The sequence below is a fragment of the Acartia tonsa genome, chromosome 4, assembly GCF_053477335.1.
Source record: "Acartia tonsa isolate MP-2025a chromosome 4, ASM5347733v1, whole genome shotgun sequence".
NCBI lineage: Eukaryota > Metazoa > Arthropoda > Copepoda > Calanoida > Acartiidae > Acartia > Acartia tonsa.
Window position 1 is genome coordinate 31,806,286 of NC_137263.1, and position 18,112 is coordinate 31,824,397.

The 18,112-nt window shown below is 33.8% G+C and overlaps 1 protein-coding gene across 5 annotated transcripts; it reads left to right on the top strand.

The window, feature by feature from the left end:
• The first annotated feature begins 104 nt into the window (after positions 1-104).
• LOC145316804 (trafficking protein particle complex subunit 13) lies at positions 105-16,297 on the top strand. Of its 5 annotated transcripts, none has more exons than XR_013878704.1 (13): positions 105-271; positions 1,102-1,200; positions 2,364-2,432; positions 2,582-2,645; positions 3,036-3,185; positions 10,958-11,099; positions 11,389-11,465; positions 12,775-12,897; positions 13,529-13,647; positions 14,174-14,303; positions 14,980-15,059; positions 15,531-15,942; positions 16,124-16,297. XR_013878704.1 is itself a non-coding variant. In XM_080157544.1 (12 exons), the coding sequence occupies exons 1-12, from the start codon at positions 159-161 to the stop codon at positions 15,628-15,630; spliced, it is 1,266 nt and encodes a 421-aa protein (XP_080013670.1). In that variant the 5' UTR covers positions 105-158; the 3' UTR covers positions 15,631-16,297. The 5 variants fall into 5 exon arrangements, 1 of the variants encoding a protein (XP_080013670.1); XR_013878705.1 differs by having other exon boundaries at positions 15,531-15,909; XR_013878707.1 differs by having other exon boundaries at positions 15,531-15,909; positions 16,173-16,297.
• The last annotated feature ends 1,815 nt before the right edge of the window (positions 16,298-18,112 follow it).

An 18,112-nucleotide genomic window follows, 5' to 3' on the forward strand; every position in this document is an offset into this window, starting at 1 on the left:
ATTGCGACTAAAACTATTTCGACTAACTTTTTCCCTAAGCCATATTAAGACACGCAGAAAATAAGGCATGCTAGTTTTTCTTTAGACGAAAAATTCCACCTTATAGATCTTTAAACATTATTTTTATTTAAAAGATTTCAGAGAAAAAAACCTAAAACATGGATGCTCGTGAGAGAGTAGAACAATGCCTGGCACTGAAGGTGATGAGACTGACCCGGCCAACGCCTGGTCAGGCGTCTCTGCCAAGCTCAGATACTACAGATATCTCACAGTAAGTAAACCCACACCAGGGTAGTTGCAACAATGTATGAATGGTTAAGTAGGAATGATAAAAACAGAGGTCCTAGTTTTCGAACGAAATATTTGGATATAATTTCTAGAAGGCTAACTTTATTCGTAGTAAGTCAGCTATTCATTGCTAACTTAAAGGTTTTGTCATGTGTTTCGTGCTATTCTATGAAATAAATTTTTACACGATATGATTTACCAAAGAAAAGCTTCATCTTTAGTAATGCGACAATTTTAAGCTGACTCATTGGGTATTTTTGATTTGAACAACCTCTGAGATTCAGTGATACATTTTTTTCTTGATTATAAGTATAGCTAAAGGTGATAAGAAAATCCAAGTTTCAAGTATATAAAAAATGCTTCCTAGTTAAGTTATACTATTTAAAATGTTTATAGAACAAGTATTTAGAGTAGGTACTTAATTTAGTTAAATTTGTAAATTTTTTGTCTTTTGTTAGGGAGTGTTTAGAAAGCACTCTTCAAAAGATTGATGGAATTTTACATCCCCTTTTAAATTGCTTTGGTTCGTTCTTGGTAACAAGAATGTATATAGAATATGCGTATATTGTGACTGGAGAACTTTACGTTGTTAGTTTAGGTTTCTAATATAGTCCTCCGAAATTGGTCAATAAGTTCCTCCATGGTCAGGGAGGGGATTGGGTAAAATCAATAGGAGGGGGGGGGGGGTATCCTTAATCTTATATTAAATTGACCAGCTAGGAAAAACATTTTTGAGGGTATGCAAGAATCTCTCAAAATATTCAGGAATTCCATATCCATTGTTGTAAGAATATTGAAATGCTTAATTTTTAGGGATATGTTAAAGATGAAGCTAAAAGAAGATGTCAACTCTCTGGAGAATCTTGAGGAATTGTCATTGGGGAAACTATTAATATTGCCCCAAGCTTTTGGGTAAGTTATCACTTACATGTCAGAAATATTGTAATGTGCCAAAGGGGTAGTTGCACGAAATGCATTTGAACTTAATTTAGCGAACCGCATATTTTTTCCTAGTTAATGAGTTAAACTACATTTATAAGAGGATAAATATTTGAAAGAATTTAAATTTTCTACCAAATAGTTTTAAAATATCAAGACTTGAAAATCGTCTTTTTAAATATATGCCATATAAATGTAGTTTACTCCATTAACCAGGAAAAATTATGCGGTTCACTAAATAAAGTTCAAATGCATTTCGTGCAATTACCCCTTTCTTTTTTTTATTTCCTTTTCCCACTTTGGGGGCGACAATTACATGACTCTTTAAACCATGACGCCTGCAAGAAATACCATGCTTTAACTGCTGAAAGACTGCTACAAGTAGACCCAATACCCCAAATTTAAAGCCTTCAGCTTCAATAACAAAAAAGTTCTAGGCATTTCAAAATAGCATTTTATGTACAATGAACATTTTGAAAGATTTCCAATGATCATAAAAGAAAAAACAATATTAAATTACGTCGCCTAGACACAAAATTATAACCTTATCTTTGTCAGAAATTTAGATTGCCGGTAACTGATTACATTTTTACAATAAAAACACCACATTTCATAGTCAAAATCTATGGAAAAAAATTCGATTTCAATTGCATTTATAAACGAAAATCATAGCAGAAACAAAGGGGAAAACGAATACAAGCTCAGCTGTGATTGGTTGCTTATCTGATTCAGCCTTCTGATTGGCTACAGTACACTCGGTACAACGCAAGTTAAACTTAATTTTTTTTAATGATTTTGACTATAAAAATGGGTATTTTTATTGTAAAAATATAATTAGTTACTGGCAACCTAAATTTATGACAAAAAAAAGCTTATAATTTTGTTTCTAGGCCACGTAGTTTAATTTCAAAATTTCTAACATTAACATTCTTTCAAAATTTTCATTGTACATAAAATTTCCTTTTAAAATGCTCAGAACTTTTTTGTTATAGAAGCTGAAGGCTTCAAATTTGGGGTATTGGGTCTACTTGTGGCAGTCTTTCAGCAGTTAAAGCGTGGTATTTCTTGCAGGCTTCCTTTAAAGAAAGATTTATAATCTAAATATCTATGAAAATTCTACCAGACAACTTTTTTAGGAGTATTTATCTTGGAGAAACCTTTTCTAGCTACATTTGTATTCACAATGACAGCACGGAGGCTTGCAGGTAATTATCTTTAATTAGGTAGCTATCTAGCTTTTATTTGTTTATATTATTTATATACTTTATCGCTACAGGATGAATTTTGAACACTCTATTCTTTAGTGTTTCCTCACCTAGCAGTTTTTCTGATAATAAAATTAAATTGATTACAGAAAGATAACTTTAAAAGCTGATCTGCAGACAAGCACACAAAGAATCTCCTTGGTGACTGGACAGGTAATTCACATACCACAGTTCTGAATACCTTTCTTCTTTACATTTAGGGAACTATGCAACAAAAGAGAGCCATCTCAATACCATGCACTGTTAAGATTTCCCATAACGTTCGTGAAATCAATAGTTTGGTTGTCTGTTGAGTGTGTTTAGAGTATCGCATCCCATAAACTAAATATGTGCAAGAGGTCACTTACTCTCGCCCGTTAAATCTTTTTTGGCATATTTATCAAACCCATTAAAGTTTTATAGGTAATTATAATACTTTTGTCCATGTTTGTTCATCTCCTATTAGAATTTAAAACACTTCGGTATAAATTGACGACATTGAAAGCTAACAGAATTATAATTTGTACTTACATTAAAATTTCTTGGAAAGGTTTTATTGCATAGGATGAACAGCAGCTGAGTCCGGGCGAGACAATTGATCACGTAATCCAACATGAGGTCAAAGAACTGGGCAGCCATATTCTGGTCTGTGACGTTACATATTCATCACAATCAGCTGATAAATTGAACTTTAGAAAATTTTTCAAGTTTCAGGTTAGACTTTTAAAAATTAGAGGATGAGGGTGGGATTTAAAGGACTTTTAAAAACATATTAGTAAACCATTTAAGTAAAGAATCATTGTATAATAAGTAGGTATGGGAATCCGTCGAATTTTTGGGCCGGATTCGAATTCCGGATTCTGAAGGAATCGTCAAAAAAAGTGACGGATTCTTGCGGATTCCGGATTCTTATTTTTGGCGGATTCCGGATTCTAGCAGTATTTTAAAAGGCCGTCCGTCACAGAGGGATAGCTTTTTTTTATTAATTTAACACTATGTTACTTGGTTGAAGCCTTGATTTGTTTAAAGTGTTAAAGTGTTAAACATTTACATCACGTTAGTAATTATTAAAATTTGTTATGTACAAAAAAAAGGGGACTATCCACGAACCAGAGCAAGTCATTCTAAGCATCTTCCAGCATTGACCCATAGTATTTTTTTAGTGAATATACTATGTTTATGTTTAATATTTGCTTTATCGACTAAAAAGTTAGGTTTCACCGTGGTTTTATATGAAAAAAACTTTGAAATGTAAAGCAATTTTTAAAGCAATATCACTAAATGCTTTGTTGAGTTTAAAGGACAAAATAAAATAACACTGCAGAAAAGCATCAAATGTTGTAAGTTGCAAAAGTACATTAATTAAACTGTTTACAAGTTACCAACCCTTTTTCTAAATATACATTAATCACAATAATATACTTTTGTGTCAAAGCTTTTAAACAACAGTTTGAACTCATCAAAACGTTCGATGATATTGCACCGAACAATGCTTAACATTCCAAAGTTTTTTCATATAAAACCATGGTAAAACCTAATTTTTTAGTCGATAAAGCAAATATTAAACATAAACCTAGTTTATTCACTAAAAAAATACTATGGGTCAATGCTGGAAGATGCTTAGAATCACTTGCAGACTGGCCAGAGTGTACGTTTTGTACGTTTTGTACGTTACGCATCGAATCTGTGTACGTTCTGGACGTTATTTTGATATGTGTACGTAACGTATTTTGAAATTTGTATTTTTGTACGTTTTACGTTTTTTTTTAAATAATAAGAATCAAATATTAGCAGAAAAGTAAGGGGGGGGGTTTTTAATGCAACCATCTCGTAATCAGTGATTAAATGGCACTTAGAATTCGAATTTTGATCTGAAATTTTGCATGAATAATCCTTGGTAGGTCTATTTTCCCTAAATCGAACAAAAAGTTGGAAAAGTAACGGCTGGCGGCTGGCAGCTCAGCCGTTTAGCCGTTTTTTGCCTATTTTCAGGGCAAATTCATCATTAATTACGTAAGAATCAACTTTTAAAAACTTATTTTTGGTTTAATTCATGGTAAATGATAGCAATAACCATTTTTTAAATTTCTAGTACCAGCTGCTAAACGGCTAGAACCGGCTGAAAACGGCTGGGAGCTGCCAAGAGTATGAAGGGTAGATATGGCTTGTGACGTGTCTATGGGTAGGTTTTTATGGCTGCTGAGCTCAAAAATACTTCTAAAAATAGTGGCGGCTCATCCATATGGCAGCTGGGTAACAGCTCAGCTGGGAGCGGCCAAGAGTAGAATGAGTATATAGGGCTTGTGACGTGTCTAGGGGTAGGTTTTTATGGGTGCTAAGCTCAAAAATACTACCAAAAATAGTGGCGGCCCATCCATATGGCAGCTGGGTAACAGCTGCAGGTCAGCTGGGAGCGGCCAAGAGTAGAATGAGTAGATAGGGCATGTGATGTGTCTAGAGGTAGGTTTTTATGCTACATAAAAACTTATTTTTGGTTTAATTCATGGTAAATGATAGCAATAAACATTTTTAAAATTTCTAGTACCAGCTGCTAAACAGCTAGAACCGGCTGAAAACGGCTGGGAGCTGTTAAGAGTATGAAGGGTAGATATGGCTTGTGACGTGTCTAGGGGTAGGTTTTTATGGCTGCTGAGCTCAAAAATACTTCCAAAAATAGTGGCGGCTCATCCATATGGCAGCTGGGTAACAGCTGCAGCTCAGCTGGGAGCGGACAAGAGTAGAATGAGTACATAGGGCTTGTGACATGTCTAGGGTTAGGTTTTTATGGGTGCTGAGCTCAAATATGCTACCTAAAATAGTTGCGGCCCATCCATATGGCAGCTGGGTAACAGCGGCAGTTCAGCTGGGAGACCATGAGTAAAATGAGTATATAAGGCTTGTGACGTGTCTAGAGGAAGGTTTTTATGGCTGCTGAGCTCAAAAATACTTCCAAAAATAGTGGCGGCTCATCCATATGGCAGCTGGGTAACAGCTGCAACTCAGCTGGGAGCGGCCAAAAGTAGAATGAGTAGATAGGGCTTGTGACGTGTCTAGGGGTAGTTTTATATCAAAATTATTACCAAAAATAGAGGTGGTCCATCCATATGGTTGCTGGGTAACAGGGGTAGGTCTGAGCTCAAAAATACTACCAAAAATAGTGGCTGCCCATCCATATTACAGCTTGGTGGTAACAGCTGGGAGCAGCCAAGAGTAAAATGAGTACATAGGGCTTGTGACGTGTGAAGAATATCAAAAAATATACCTATTATTTCAGTAGAATTAAACTTCTCCTAATTAACATTATAACTTTATTTCATGGACATATTACTAGTAACACTTTTTAAATTCTGAAAACAGTTATCAACAGCCAAAAGTATATGTTGTAGATATAGCATGTGACATTTCTAGGGGTAGGTTTTTAACTTTTTATGGGGGTGTTGAGCTCTAAAATACTACCAATAATAGTGAGGCCCATCCATATGGCCGCTGGGTAACAGCTACAGCTGAGCAGAAGCCGTTACCCTGATGCATATGGATGGGCCTTACTATTTTTGGGGAGTTTTAATATGCTTGACACCTATAAAAATTTACCCCACACATCACTAGCTACCTATGTCTTAAACTTTTACTTTTATTTGTTGATAACTGTTCTTAGCCAATTTCAGCTGTTTAACAACTAAATCAATACTGAAATATTCAATATTTGGTTATCCTTTAATAGTCCCAAAAAGTGCTAACAGCTGAGTCTTAAACAACGGTTTACTGCACAGCTGCAGCTGTTACCCAGCAACCATATGGATGGGCCACCACTATTTTTGGTAGTTTTTTTTTGAGCTTAGCACCCATTAAAACCTACCCCTTGACACGTCACAAGCCCTATGTACTCATTTTATTCTTGGCTGCTCCCAGCTGAGCTGCAGCTGTTACCAAGCTGCAATATGGATTATGGATGGGCCGCCACTATTTTTAATAGTATTTTTGAGCCCAGACATACCCCTGTTACCCAGCAACCATATGGATAGACCACCACTATTTTTGGTAGTAATTTGAGCTCAGCATTCATAAAAACCTACCCAGACACATCACAAGCCCTATCTATTCATTCTACCTTTGGCCACTCCCAGCTGAGCTGCAGCTGTTACCCGGCTGCCATATGGATGGGCCACCACTATTTTTGGTAGTTTTTTTTGAGCTTGGCGCTTATAAAAACCTACCCATAGACACCTCACAATCCTTATCTATTCTTTCTACTCTTGGCTGCTTCCAGCTGCCATATGGATGGGCCGTTACTATTTTTGGTAGTATTTTTGAGCTCAGCACCCATAAAAACCTACCTCTAGACACGTCACAGGCCCTATGTACTCATTCTACTCTTGGCCGCTCCCAGCTGACCTGCAGCTGTTACCCAGCCGCCATATGGATGGGCCGCCACTATTTTTGGTAGTATTTTTGAGCTTAGCACCCATAAAAACCTACCCCTAGACACGTCACAAGCCCTATCTACTCATCTACTCTTGGCCGCTCCCAGCTGAGCTGCAGCTGTTACCCAGCTGCCATATGGATGGGCTGCCACTATTTTTGGTAGTATTTTTGAGCTCAGCACCCTTAAAAACCTACCCCTAGACACGTCACAAGTCCTATCTACTCATTCTACTCTTGGCCGCTCCCAGCTGAGCTGCAGCTGTTACCCAGCTGCCATATGGATGGGCCGCCACTATTTTTGGTAGTATTTTTGAGCTCAGCAGCCATAAAAACCTACCCCTAGATACGTCACAACCCATATCTACCCTTCATACTCTTGGCAGCTCCCAGCCGTTTTCAGCCGGTTCTAGCCGTTTAGCAGCTGGTACTAGAAATTTAAAAAATGGTTATTGCTATCATTTACCATGAATTAAACCAAAAATAAGTTTTTAAAAGTTGATTCCTACGTAATTAATGATGAATTTGCCCTGAAAATAGGCAAAAAACGGCTAAACGGCTGAGCTGCCAGCCGCCAGCCGTTACTTTTCCAACTTTTTGTTCGATTTAGGGAAAATAGACCTACCAAGGATTACTCATGCAAAATTTCAGATCGAAATTCGAATTCTAAGTGCCATTTAATCACTGATTACGAGATGGTTGCATTAAAAACCCCCCCCTTTGTATGTTTTGTATGAAAATTTTAACAAAAACTATAGGTGTATTATATTAAATAAATTCAATATTATCTTAAATTTTTATAGAACAAAAATATGTAGGTAAATTATGCATATATGTTATTAGAACTTACAGTTTAAATTTATGGATTTGAAATATATGTCCTATAGATTTAGTTTAAACTATTGAACAGAAAGAGATATGCAGTTGACTAAATTCAAGTTTAAATGCATTTCATGGAACTACCCCTTTAATAGATTTTACGATAATTTTTTTCAAATTCTTTATATACTTTTCCGAGATATCATATGGTGCTCAGTTTAGGATTAAGAAGTCTTATTTTTTGGTATCTTCAGTTTTTAAAGAATAAGAATAAAATATAAGTATAAAAGTATTTGTATATTTATTTATATTTGTACAAAAAGTATTACAAAAATAGTATATTATCTATAATACAAAGTAGAATGATGTCTGTCCGTCTGCTTGTCCGTCTGTATATCAGAAGCTTAATATCTCAGTAACAACTGAACCTATTGGGCTCTACTCTTCATGGAATATACCTAATAGTCCTGGGATGGTTTTTTGCTTTTTTTTCTTTGGGGGAGGGACACTTAAAGCTTTTTACTTTCTACTAGGATTAGAGGCTTCGCCCCTAGCCTCTAGAGGCTTCGTCCCCTCTTTTATAGAATCGTTTGTTGGAAATTTGTCCAAAAAAAATATAAAAAAAGATTGTGATTATTTTTTTCATTTAGGCTTCGCCCCAGGGTGCGGTGGGGGTTCCCCCACCCCGCTGATTTGCATTAGTTTATAAAAATAAATTGAGGGGTGGTTGATTTTTTTTGGAGGGTGGGTTTCCCATACTCTAAGAAAATAGCCTAAAACTTCCACAGGACCAGTAGATATATTCCCTGATGATTAGAACCCAATCTGTTCAGTGGTTACCAAGATCTTAAGCTTTAGACAGACAGGCACTGATTTACTTTGTATCAAAGACTAGTATTTTCTGAGATCTTTAGCAATAGACAAAATAACCCTATATCCTATTATATATTTATCCTATAAATCCTTTTTTTCTGTAACGAAGAATCTCGCTAACTGCTGAACCGACATGATCATTGTGAGGTTGTAGGCTATTTTCTCTGTCTTTCCATATCCCTTCAAGAACCTGTATTCAAAATGGTAGAAAAATAGCCTAAAACCATCTCGGTAACTGTATGAAGTAGTTATGAAAATCTTAAGCATCAGACAAAAAACTTACTACTTTATTTAATAGAATATACTTAGTACGTAATAACAGGATGTATGTCTCTCTGTCAGTTTATTTGTACCGAAGGTTCTCCTTAACCGCTAAACCGATATGGTTCTCCTTTTCAGGGTAGCTTCTCATAGGTCCTGGGAGAGATTACAACCACCCTCCCAAGAGAAATTACTCTTAGAAAAAAATCACCACCCTTCCCCTAATTTCTCTTTCTTTTTAAAATTGAAATCAGAAATGGGGGTGGTCTACTCCCCCCTCCCTCACTAAAATATTTATTAGCGAAGCTAATCTATAATCACTTTGTCAGTCCGTTATGCTATCGGAGAAACGTGATTTTCTCGGCTCCTGTTTTTTGATTGAATAAGTTCACATTCTAATATTTTCATTGAGATTTGCCTTTTGGTTGGGGTGCTAGAAGATCTATTCCTAGATTTTCTTTTTTTTCATGGTTTTCTCGACTTCTATTCAAGATAGACGGCTGAAATTTTCAGGGAATAAATAAATTCACATTCTACATATTTTCAAAAAGTTTCTTTAAGGTTTGTGTATTTGTTGCAGTGCTAGATCGAATCCTAGATGTATAGGTTTTTGTGATTTTCTCTACTCATATTCCTGATAGACGGTTGTAATTTTCAGGGATTGTATTAGTTTTCATTCTTAATACTTCCACTAAATTTCATTGAGATTTGCTTATTGGTTGAGGGGCTGAATTTATTTCTAGATTTTCACGTTATTATATATTTTTAAAAGGTTTTGTGATTTATTTAAATAAGTTAAATGCTTATTTTTTACGACACTACTCTATAGTTTATATAGTTCCCAGATTTCCATTCATAACTTTTGAGCTTTGCTACTTAAGGATGTTGTCATCCTTGTTTTTTACTTTTTATTTTTAAATAAAAAAAATTGGTTTTTAATTCAACTCCCCCCTCCCCCCTAATCAAGTTCCTCTAGAGGCCTCTAAGGGCGTAGTCGCTGGTCCTTATAATAGGATATACTTTGTACATAATAACAGGATGTCTGTTTGTTTGTACCAAAGTGATCTCGCTAACCACGGAACCGATATGGTTCTCCTTAACAGGATAGCTTCTCATAGGTTTTTGGAAGTTTTATAACTATTTTGGGGAAGAGTGTCACCATCCACCCTCCCAAGAGAAATTGACTTTAGAAAAAAAACTATCTCCTCCCCCCAAAAATGAATTTTAATTGCTAATTGATTTTAAGTAAATTTTTTTCCAGATGTCTTAGGTCTATAAATAACTTTTGAGCTTCGCTACTTATGTATGTTGTCATCCATGTTTTTTTATTGAATTCAACTCTCCCCTCCTCAAGTGCCCCTAGAGGCCTTTAGGAGCGTAGACGCTAGTTCTTTTAAATAGAGTAAGAGGATATCTTGTGTCTGTCAGTTCGCTATGGTTCTCCTTTACAGGTAGCTGCTAGTAGACTTAAATGTATTGATAATAGGTAACTAGGAAATTATTTAACTTATTTTTATTAGGAATGTACGTTTTTATACGTTTTTTTACTTTTTTTATGTACGTAACGTATTTTTTTGTGTACGTTATGTACGTTTTTTATTTTCAAAATTGGCTGGCCAGTCTGCACTTGCTCTTGTTCGTGGATAGTCCTCTTTAAGAGGGAGTTGTAAGAAAAAACTCAAGACGGTAATTTTAGCCTACCAATTTAGAATCCGGAATCCGCTATAAAAAACGGATTCCGGATCCGGATTCGGATTCCAAAATAGGCCGAAAATTGGGCGGATTCCGGATTCGGATTCCGGATCCGGATTCCCATCACTAATAATAAGACAGAATTGATAAAAGTTAACTTCCACTTGCTGCTATTTTTACAATCATATGCTTTGCTGTAGAAAAATTTCATCTGTGTCCTGTATAGACCTGTTTATAGGAAGCTATAAATTTTTGTTTTCTGTTATAGGTAGGTATTTGTTTTTGTTGAAATTTGTAAGAATTTTTTTAATGTTTTAGGTATAAAAAGCACAAAAATAGATAAAAAATTAGAGGTGACTCTAAAATTAGATAAAGGTAGGTATTCATTAAAATATAATCTAAAAGATACTAATTTTTTACAGGTAATGAAACCACTTGATGTAAAAACCAAGTTCTACAATGCTGAGAGGGACGAGGTCTACCTGGAGGCCCAGGTTCAGAACATCACACAGGGTATCATTACTCTAGAAAGGGTCAGTCTAGAGCCATCTAATGTATTTACAGGTAATCCTGTTTTTAAAAAATATTTTAGATGGATAGGGAGAGGTATATTGTGAGGTAATGCTAAAGTTATAATTTTTGGTTACCTTAATTTAGACAATTTATTTTTATTTATTAAAAAAATAATTAAGTCTGTTGTGAAGTTGATATCTTTGAAAACATAGGGCATTTTAGTCTTAATTTTATTATTTTTTCTTCATATTCTTGAAATTGTTCGATTTGAATTTGAATCAGATACCTACCATTTAAAATTGAAGTTTTGTTACAAATAATAAGTCAAACTAATTTTTAGTAAAGAATCTTTGTGTTGAGGATAGTGATGAAAATGACTGTGGTATATTTTCAAATGGTACTGCACTTCAACCACAGGTACAAACTACAAATGATGAGGAAACATATCTTTTTATTAGAATACAAATGTAGCCAAATTATCTGACCATTTGATGTACGTAAAGTAAACTAATTTGAGCAGGTATAAAATAAATAAGCTACACATTAGGATATATAAGTTGAAAGAATTTTAATGTATATAGGTATTAGATTTAAAATCTGCAAAAATTTTAATTATTTTTTTATATAATTCTTTATTTAAAAGCGCAAATACAATTTAAGTAAATTAATTTTGACCAATAGGATAGGTGGATTGGAAACTACCTGCGCTCTAATTTGTTGAATGATGTGCGACACTTAAGCTTCTCCTATCAGAGCGAAGATAATTTTCAATCCACCAATCACAAATGTCAAAATTAATTAACTAAAATTGTATTTCCGCTTTTAGATGAAGAATTATACAAAAAACGAATTTTATAAAAAAAATCCTTAAAAGGGGGGGGGGGGGCGAAAGTGACACTTTTTGAAACCAAAACTAAAAGTCAAAGGAACTCAACTAAAAAAAGAGTTACAGGTCTGAGATTTTGCATGGCAGTTGCTTTATAGGGGTACAATGTGGAACTGTGAAGAAACGGCGGCGCAACCGCCGAGAAAAGGCAAAAAAAAATTCGGCGGGAAACGGCGGTTTTCGGCGGTTGCGCCGCCGTTTCTTCACAGTTCCATATTGTACCCCTATAAAGCAACTGCAATGCGAAATCTCAGACCTGTAACTCTTTTTTTAGTTGAGTTCCTTTGTTGACTTTTAGTTTTGGTTTCAAAAAGTGTCACTTTCGCCCCCCCCTCTTTAATGCAGATTTCAAATCTCCCTCTAACATTAAAATTCTGTCCAACTTATATATCTTACTACACATCTATGACACATATGTATAACAATCAAGAAACTGGTATTACGAAGCCGAATTAAAATAAAAAACTATACATATCTCATTCTTAAAGTATATTTGCATTTAATGATTTGGATAGATTTTAAAAATCTTGACTGAAAAAGAAAAGTAAATTTATCAAATTTTAAGTTCAATTTAGCTACCTAATAATTATTTTTATAGTGAGTAAGGCATAAAATCTCCGTTTTTTTAAAAGATGTTTTAGTGTTATTTATTACGAGTTTAATTCAATTAGGTTTCATTGAGAAAAAAATTAATGAAACTTGTTGAGGGTACATCACATATGTATTATATAATCCGAACTAGTATTTAAGACCATACAAAAATTGCTTTACCCTGTTCCCACTTATTTAACCACTACAAAAAATGACAAGTAAACTAATTTAGGCTTCTTATTCTTTTAGGACAGTTGGCAGTATTTATTTTGTCTGAGCCCAAAACCAGGACTTGGAAGTGACAAGCTAGTGAAGAGTATCACCAGTATTGGAAAACTTGACATCGTTTGGAGAACAGCTCACGGAGATAAGGTTGGGTATAAATTAATAAAAATGGTAATATCCTCTTAGAAATTTTTTTTTATAATTTTGAAAATTTAAGTCCACCCCTCCTCCTCCCGACAGAACTCTATGATTTCTGGCCGCAGCGTTCGGCTCCTTATCCTGCCTAGCCGCAGCGCTCGGCCCCCTTGCCTGCCTAGCCGCAGCGCTCAGCTCCCAAGCCTATAACCTAACCTAACCTAAAATAGTTGTTCTCTGTCGGGGGGGAGGGGGGGCCAATTAAATTATTTTGGATAGTGAATACAATATAATAAGGAATAATAGGTTGATTGTAGACTGTCTACTAAAATCACAAAGAAACGAATCTAAACAAACATGATGAAAAAAACCTAAGCCCATTCCATAAACACACACAAAAAAGAATTAAGATTGTTCCTTATAATATTATAAATTTTTATTACTTGGAGTATTTCTTTTACTCGCTTTTAGTCTCTGCTATCGGAGACGTTTCCTTTATGTCCTAAATAGGTTTTTTTATAAATTGCTTAATGACTGGTAGATTTAAAGTGTTTTTCTAAGAAATAACACAGAATTTTTGATATTTTTTAGTTTTTAGTATTAGCTAGGAATAACATTACATGATTATCAATTATTTCTGAAGGGCCGACTGCAGACCTCTCAGCTGCAGCGTCAACCTCCAGTTTGCGGAGAACTTTCTCTCACAGTTGTCTCTGCTCCATCTATTGCTGTTCTTCATAAACCATTTGAGCTTCTATTAAAGTAAGTTCTAAAAAAAACATTAAATTTTATAATTTATGATCACTGCAACACTCCTTATTGTGGCTAGCTTTTTTTTACACATTCTTTTTTACCAATTGAATTTATCAATTGTAATTATTGCCTCCAAAATGTGCAATGCAAAAATTTTTGGGGTCTAAAAGTATCAAAAACGGATTTCTTAGTGCTTCCATTGTTCTTGTCTGTTCTTGTCTGTGCACCAATTTTTGTAAAATCTGCAATTTATCATAAATAAAATGATAATTTGATTTCCAGTGTCTTAAAACCGATTAATATCCGGTGGATTAGAACCGGTTCTCAGCCATACTGAAAAATTATGTACAGCATCGTATTATAAAAACGAATATAAAAATGTACCTTCGGCTTCTCGGGGCTATAAAAACTGGTTTTACCCAATCTTATAACTGTTCATTTTTCTATCCGCGAAAAGCTAATTATAAGAAGATGCAATAAATAACTATTTTTTTAGGTATTTTGTTTTCTTTTGCTCTAGAAATATTTATTTCAGTATCACAAATAACAGTGAGAGAACAGTGGAGCTTCAATTAAATTTAGAGAATCAAGCTTATACCAACTTTATGTTCACTGGTGTGGTTAATACTATGCTTGGACTCCTTGAGCCTGGAGGATTTACCAAGGTATTACAAAATTTATTTTTAACAAAATAATAGTTACAAGTGTATTAATAATCGGATAGACAAAAGAAGCATTTTCTAAAATTTGAAAAATGTTACCAATACTTCTATTTTAAAAGTTGATTTTGGATTTGTAATATTTATGAGATTATTCTGATCTCATTGAAGAAAGAAATCCTTGTCTTTTGAATTCTGTCCTTCAAGCTAAACAAATGTTCAGGACATTTTCTGTCAGTAAGAAACATATTATACCTAGATGCCATAACCACTTTACTTGCAATAATAACCATAATAGATACCTATTTAAAATCTTGACATATATGTTTGCACACATGTAAGCATTGGGTTTAGATTATCAATGTTTTTTGTAAGTAGTGGAATTTTTACAAGAACTAGAAAGATTTAGCAATCACAACAAAGATTGGGTTTTTAATTTTTTGAGATTTTAATGTTTATACGCACTATTGAGTTTTAGGGATTCCCATTAATATAATGTTTTCGATGTATTTTATCCAGGTTCATTTTGTTTTTAAAAGTTTTACAATGTTTAAATATTAAGAAAAGGTCTTCAAACTGAAAAAAATAGAGAAAAAAACTTCAATGAAAACATCCAATAATGATTACGATAGTCTTTATAGTGCTCAGTGTAAAAATCAAATAATACATAATCTTGTTTTAGATTAAGCTAGATGTTATCCCAGAATCTACAGGTTTACAATACATTTCTGCCATCAGAATCAAGGATCTTCTTCTAGGAAGGTAAGATCAGTAACATTTATTTTATAGACCTTTCTGGAATATAATGGCTTCGCCTCTAGCCTCTAAGGGAGTCCCGCCTCCTATATAGACATCGTTTTTAAGCTTTAGAGATATCCAAAAGTCCTCTAATTAAAGTTACTCTCTGGCACAATTTGGGGCGTGTTTTTAATTTTTTCTCAGAGGGGCTTCGTCCCAGTGTGTGATGGGGTTTTCCCCACCACCTTAATATGTCTTAAATTCTTGGAGAGGAGGGTTTTTTTGGGGGGTGGGGGGGGGGAATAGGGTTGTACACCTCCTAAGAAAATAGCTGAAAACCAATACAGGACCAGTAGCTATATTCCCTGAAGAGAATAGTCCATACGGTTCAGCAGTTATAGTTATCTTATACTTCAGACGGACAGACATAGTTCTATTTTGTATTATAGATACCTATATACTTAATTGTTATAGTTAAATTGTTTTTTTCTATAGGGATTATGTGTATAATGACCAAGTACAAGTATTTACCGTAGCAGATGAAGATCTTATTAATGTGGTTCATCTTGGAGCTAACAAAAATGAAGGAGCATAAAACAAAAATATTTCTGTGATAATTTTATATTTCATCATTGTTCTGCATTTTATTTATGATTTAAGAGTTTTGGACGCAAGGAAATTTTATTTAATCACTTAATGTCACGTAATTAATCACTGCTCTACCTACCAATCAATTTTTCTAATTTTTCACTTCACCTAATGTTAGTTTGATTATTAATACAAGTTGTTACTTCATTCCATTATAGAAAAGAAAATGATTCTTGAAATTCATACTAAATAGTCACCAAACCTCTTACATTAGAAATAATATAAGGTGGGCAACAGTTGATTCTTATATCTGATAATAGTCAGATATCGCTTTGTGTAATAGACAGCTTTCCGCAGATATCAAAATAAAAATCATAAGATTAAAACCAGTTTTGTTTAGCCCTGAGGGGCCGAAGACCCAGCCTAACAACGGAAATTAATTTTAAGATTTTTATTTTAATATTCGTGGAAAATTGTCTTTAATACGTGATTTTTTTCAGTATTGCGGAGAACTGGTACTAATCCAGCGGATATTTATCGGTTTCGAAGCCATACTGGAAAAAAAGATATACCTTGATTTGCCAAAATTTCACCCATTTCATAACTATGTAAGGTATTGTATTTATCTGGTTCAAATATTTTAATTTGCATTTTGAATAAATTTTAAAAATTGAGTATTTAATTTTAATTCTTATTAGGCATTTGAGGATAAATTAAACCGACCGTTATTAACAGTAATAGCTTCAAAAAAAAACTTTGGCCGACAGTAAAATGTGGTAACTCAAAGTTGTTTTTGTAAAATATTAAACCCTTATCATTTAAGTCTGGCCTTGAGACTTGGTAAAACGGTATTTTTTAAGAAAAATTTAATGTCTCTGCTCCCTTGTTCCCGAAAACAAAGAAATTTTGTAATGTACGAGTATAATTATTATCCTTAAAGACATTCAAGTAACTTAAAACGCTCTTTTGTTCTTCATAGAAAATTAAATAGAAAGTATGTAGGTTGTAAAGTGTTTAAAGTTGTCTCAACCATGACACTTTGGTTGAGCTTGACTTCCGAATTAGCGGGAAGTTCACGAGATCAGTTGGCGAACATACAAACCCCCAATACCAGGAACCATCAAGTTTCAACAGCAGGTTTGAATATAGATTTATTGATGAAATTATTTCAAAGACCTGAAATTACAATATCAATTAGTTCATAATTCCAGTTATTTATAACCACGTAATCTTATTTGCTTTTTAAAAATCATTTTTCTCTACGGTAAAAAATCTTTGGAAACTTTGGCTTTAAAGGAAAATTATTTGGTTTAATAAATCATTGTTAAATGCAACAATAATGCACATAAAAATTACTAAAACATATATTAATCATAATTAAGTTTCATGCTTAGCTGGCTAAAGCCTTTTTAAAACTACATATAATCGTCCTATACACCATTCTTCCTTATAAAATTAACAAATTCTACCTGAAGCTCTTATGGTTTCAAATCCCTGGTATACTAGGGTCGTTCACACACTATGAGACCAATGATAGGCCCAATTTTGTTCTCCGAAATCTTCACACTCTCATATCTCATTCAAAAGTGAAAAACGTGGGCGCATATAAACAATCCATGCTGCGTCACTTTATGAAGGGAAAGTCAAAAAAGACGACATTTGCGCTTAATTCTAGGATTAATGATAAGGAATTAATTTTGCACTTGATAAACACAAAGCTTCCTCGAAAAGAGGTTAAGACACACCCCCCGTTTGAAAGTCAAATTAACTTCCTTAACGAGATTCAAGGTTTTTTTTTCGCGCTGAGCATTAGCAACATTTCTCACTAAACTCAACTCACCATAATCACATGAGAATGGCCACATCCCGAAAACGTGACAATTTTGCTCCTAACTAAATGAAACCCCGTGAAATGCATACACAATATTATACTCCTCACTAGGACTCATAATACCTCACATTTTAGGATAGAAGGATGAGGATTGGTTTGTACCATACAACATTCCATGCACATGACAATCACAAGATCACATACACAAATCCTAAAATAGATAATCCTATTAATCATGATGTTGTAAATATAACAACTATACTAAATAATAATCATTTCATAATCAATAGGTAATAAATCATTATTAATAAATCAATAAGTACCTACGAAATCAGGTTGAAATGTAAATGTAAACAATAATGGTAAAAATAAAACGAAATAAATCTTAGACAAGAAAATTAAGATTTATAGGTACTTAAAACTAAATTTGTTAAGCATCAAAAAGAGTAGTAAGAAAAAATTTTTCAAAATCCTTGGGCAGAAAGTTTTTCAAACCTAATGAATAAGAACTGTAATATCTTAATCAACAATAAAACTTTTTAATACTTAAAGAATAGCAAATAATAATATCTTCGTTAGAATTTTCATTGAAATTATGAAAAAAATACCAATTTTTCTTTGTAAAAAAATATGAGACTTTAAATATGAATTTTCAATC

Bases quoted from the DNA above. Each gene is read 5' to 3' on its own strand.
- LOC145316804 (XM_080157544.1), top strand. From the start codon at position 159: ATGGATGCTCGTGAGAGAGTAGAACAATGCCTGGCACTGAAGGTGATG. The intron at 1,201-2,363 runs GTAAGTTATCAC...CAACTTTTTTAG, and splicing joins ATATTGCCCCAAGCTTTTGG to GAGTATTTATCTTGGAGAAA. The intron at 11,100-11,388 runs GTAATCCTGTTT...ACTAATTTTTAG, and splicing joins GCCATCTAATGTATTTACAG to TAAAGAATCTTTGTGTTGAG.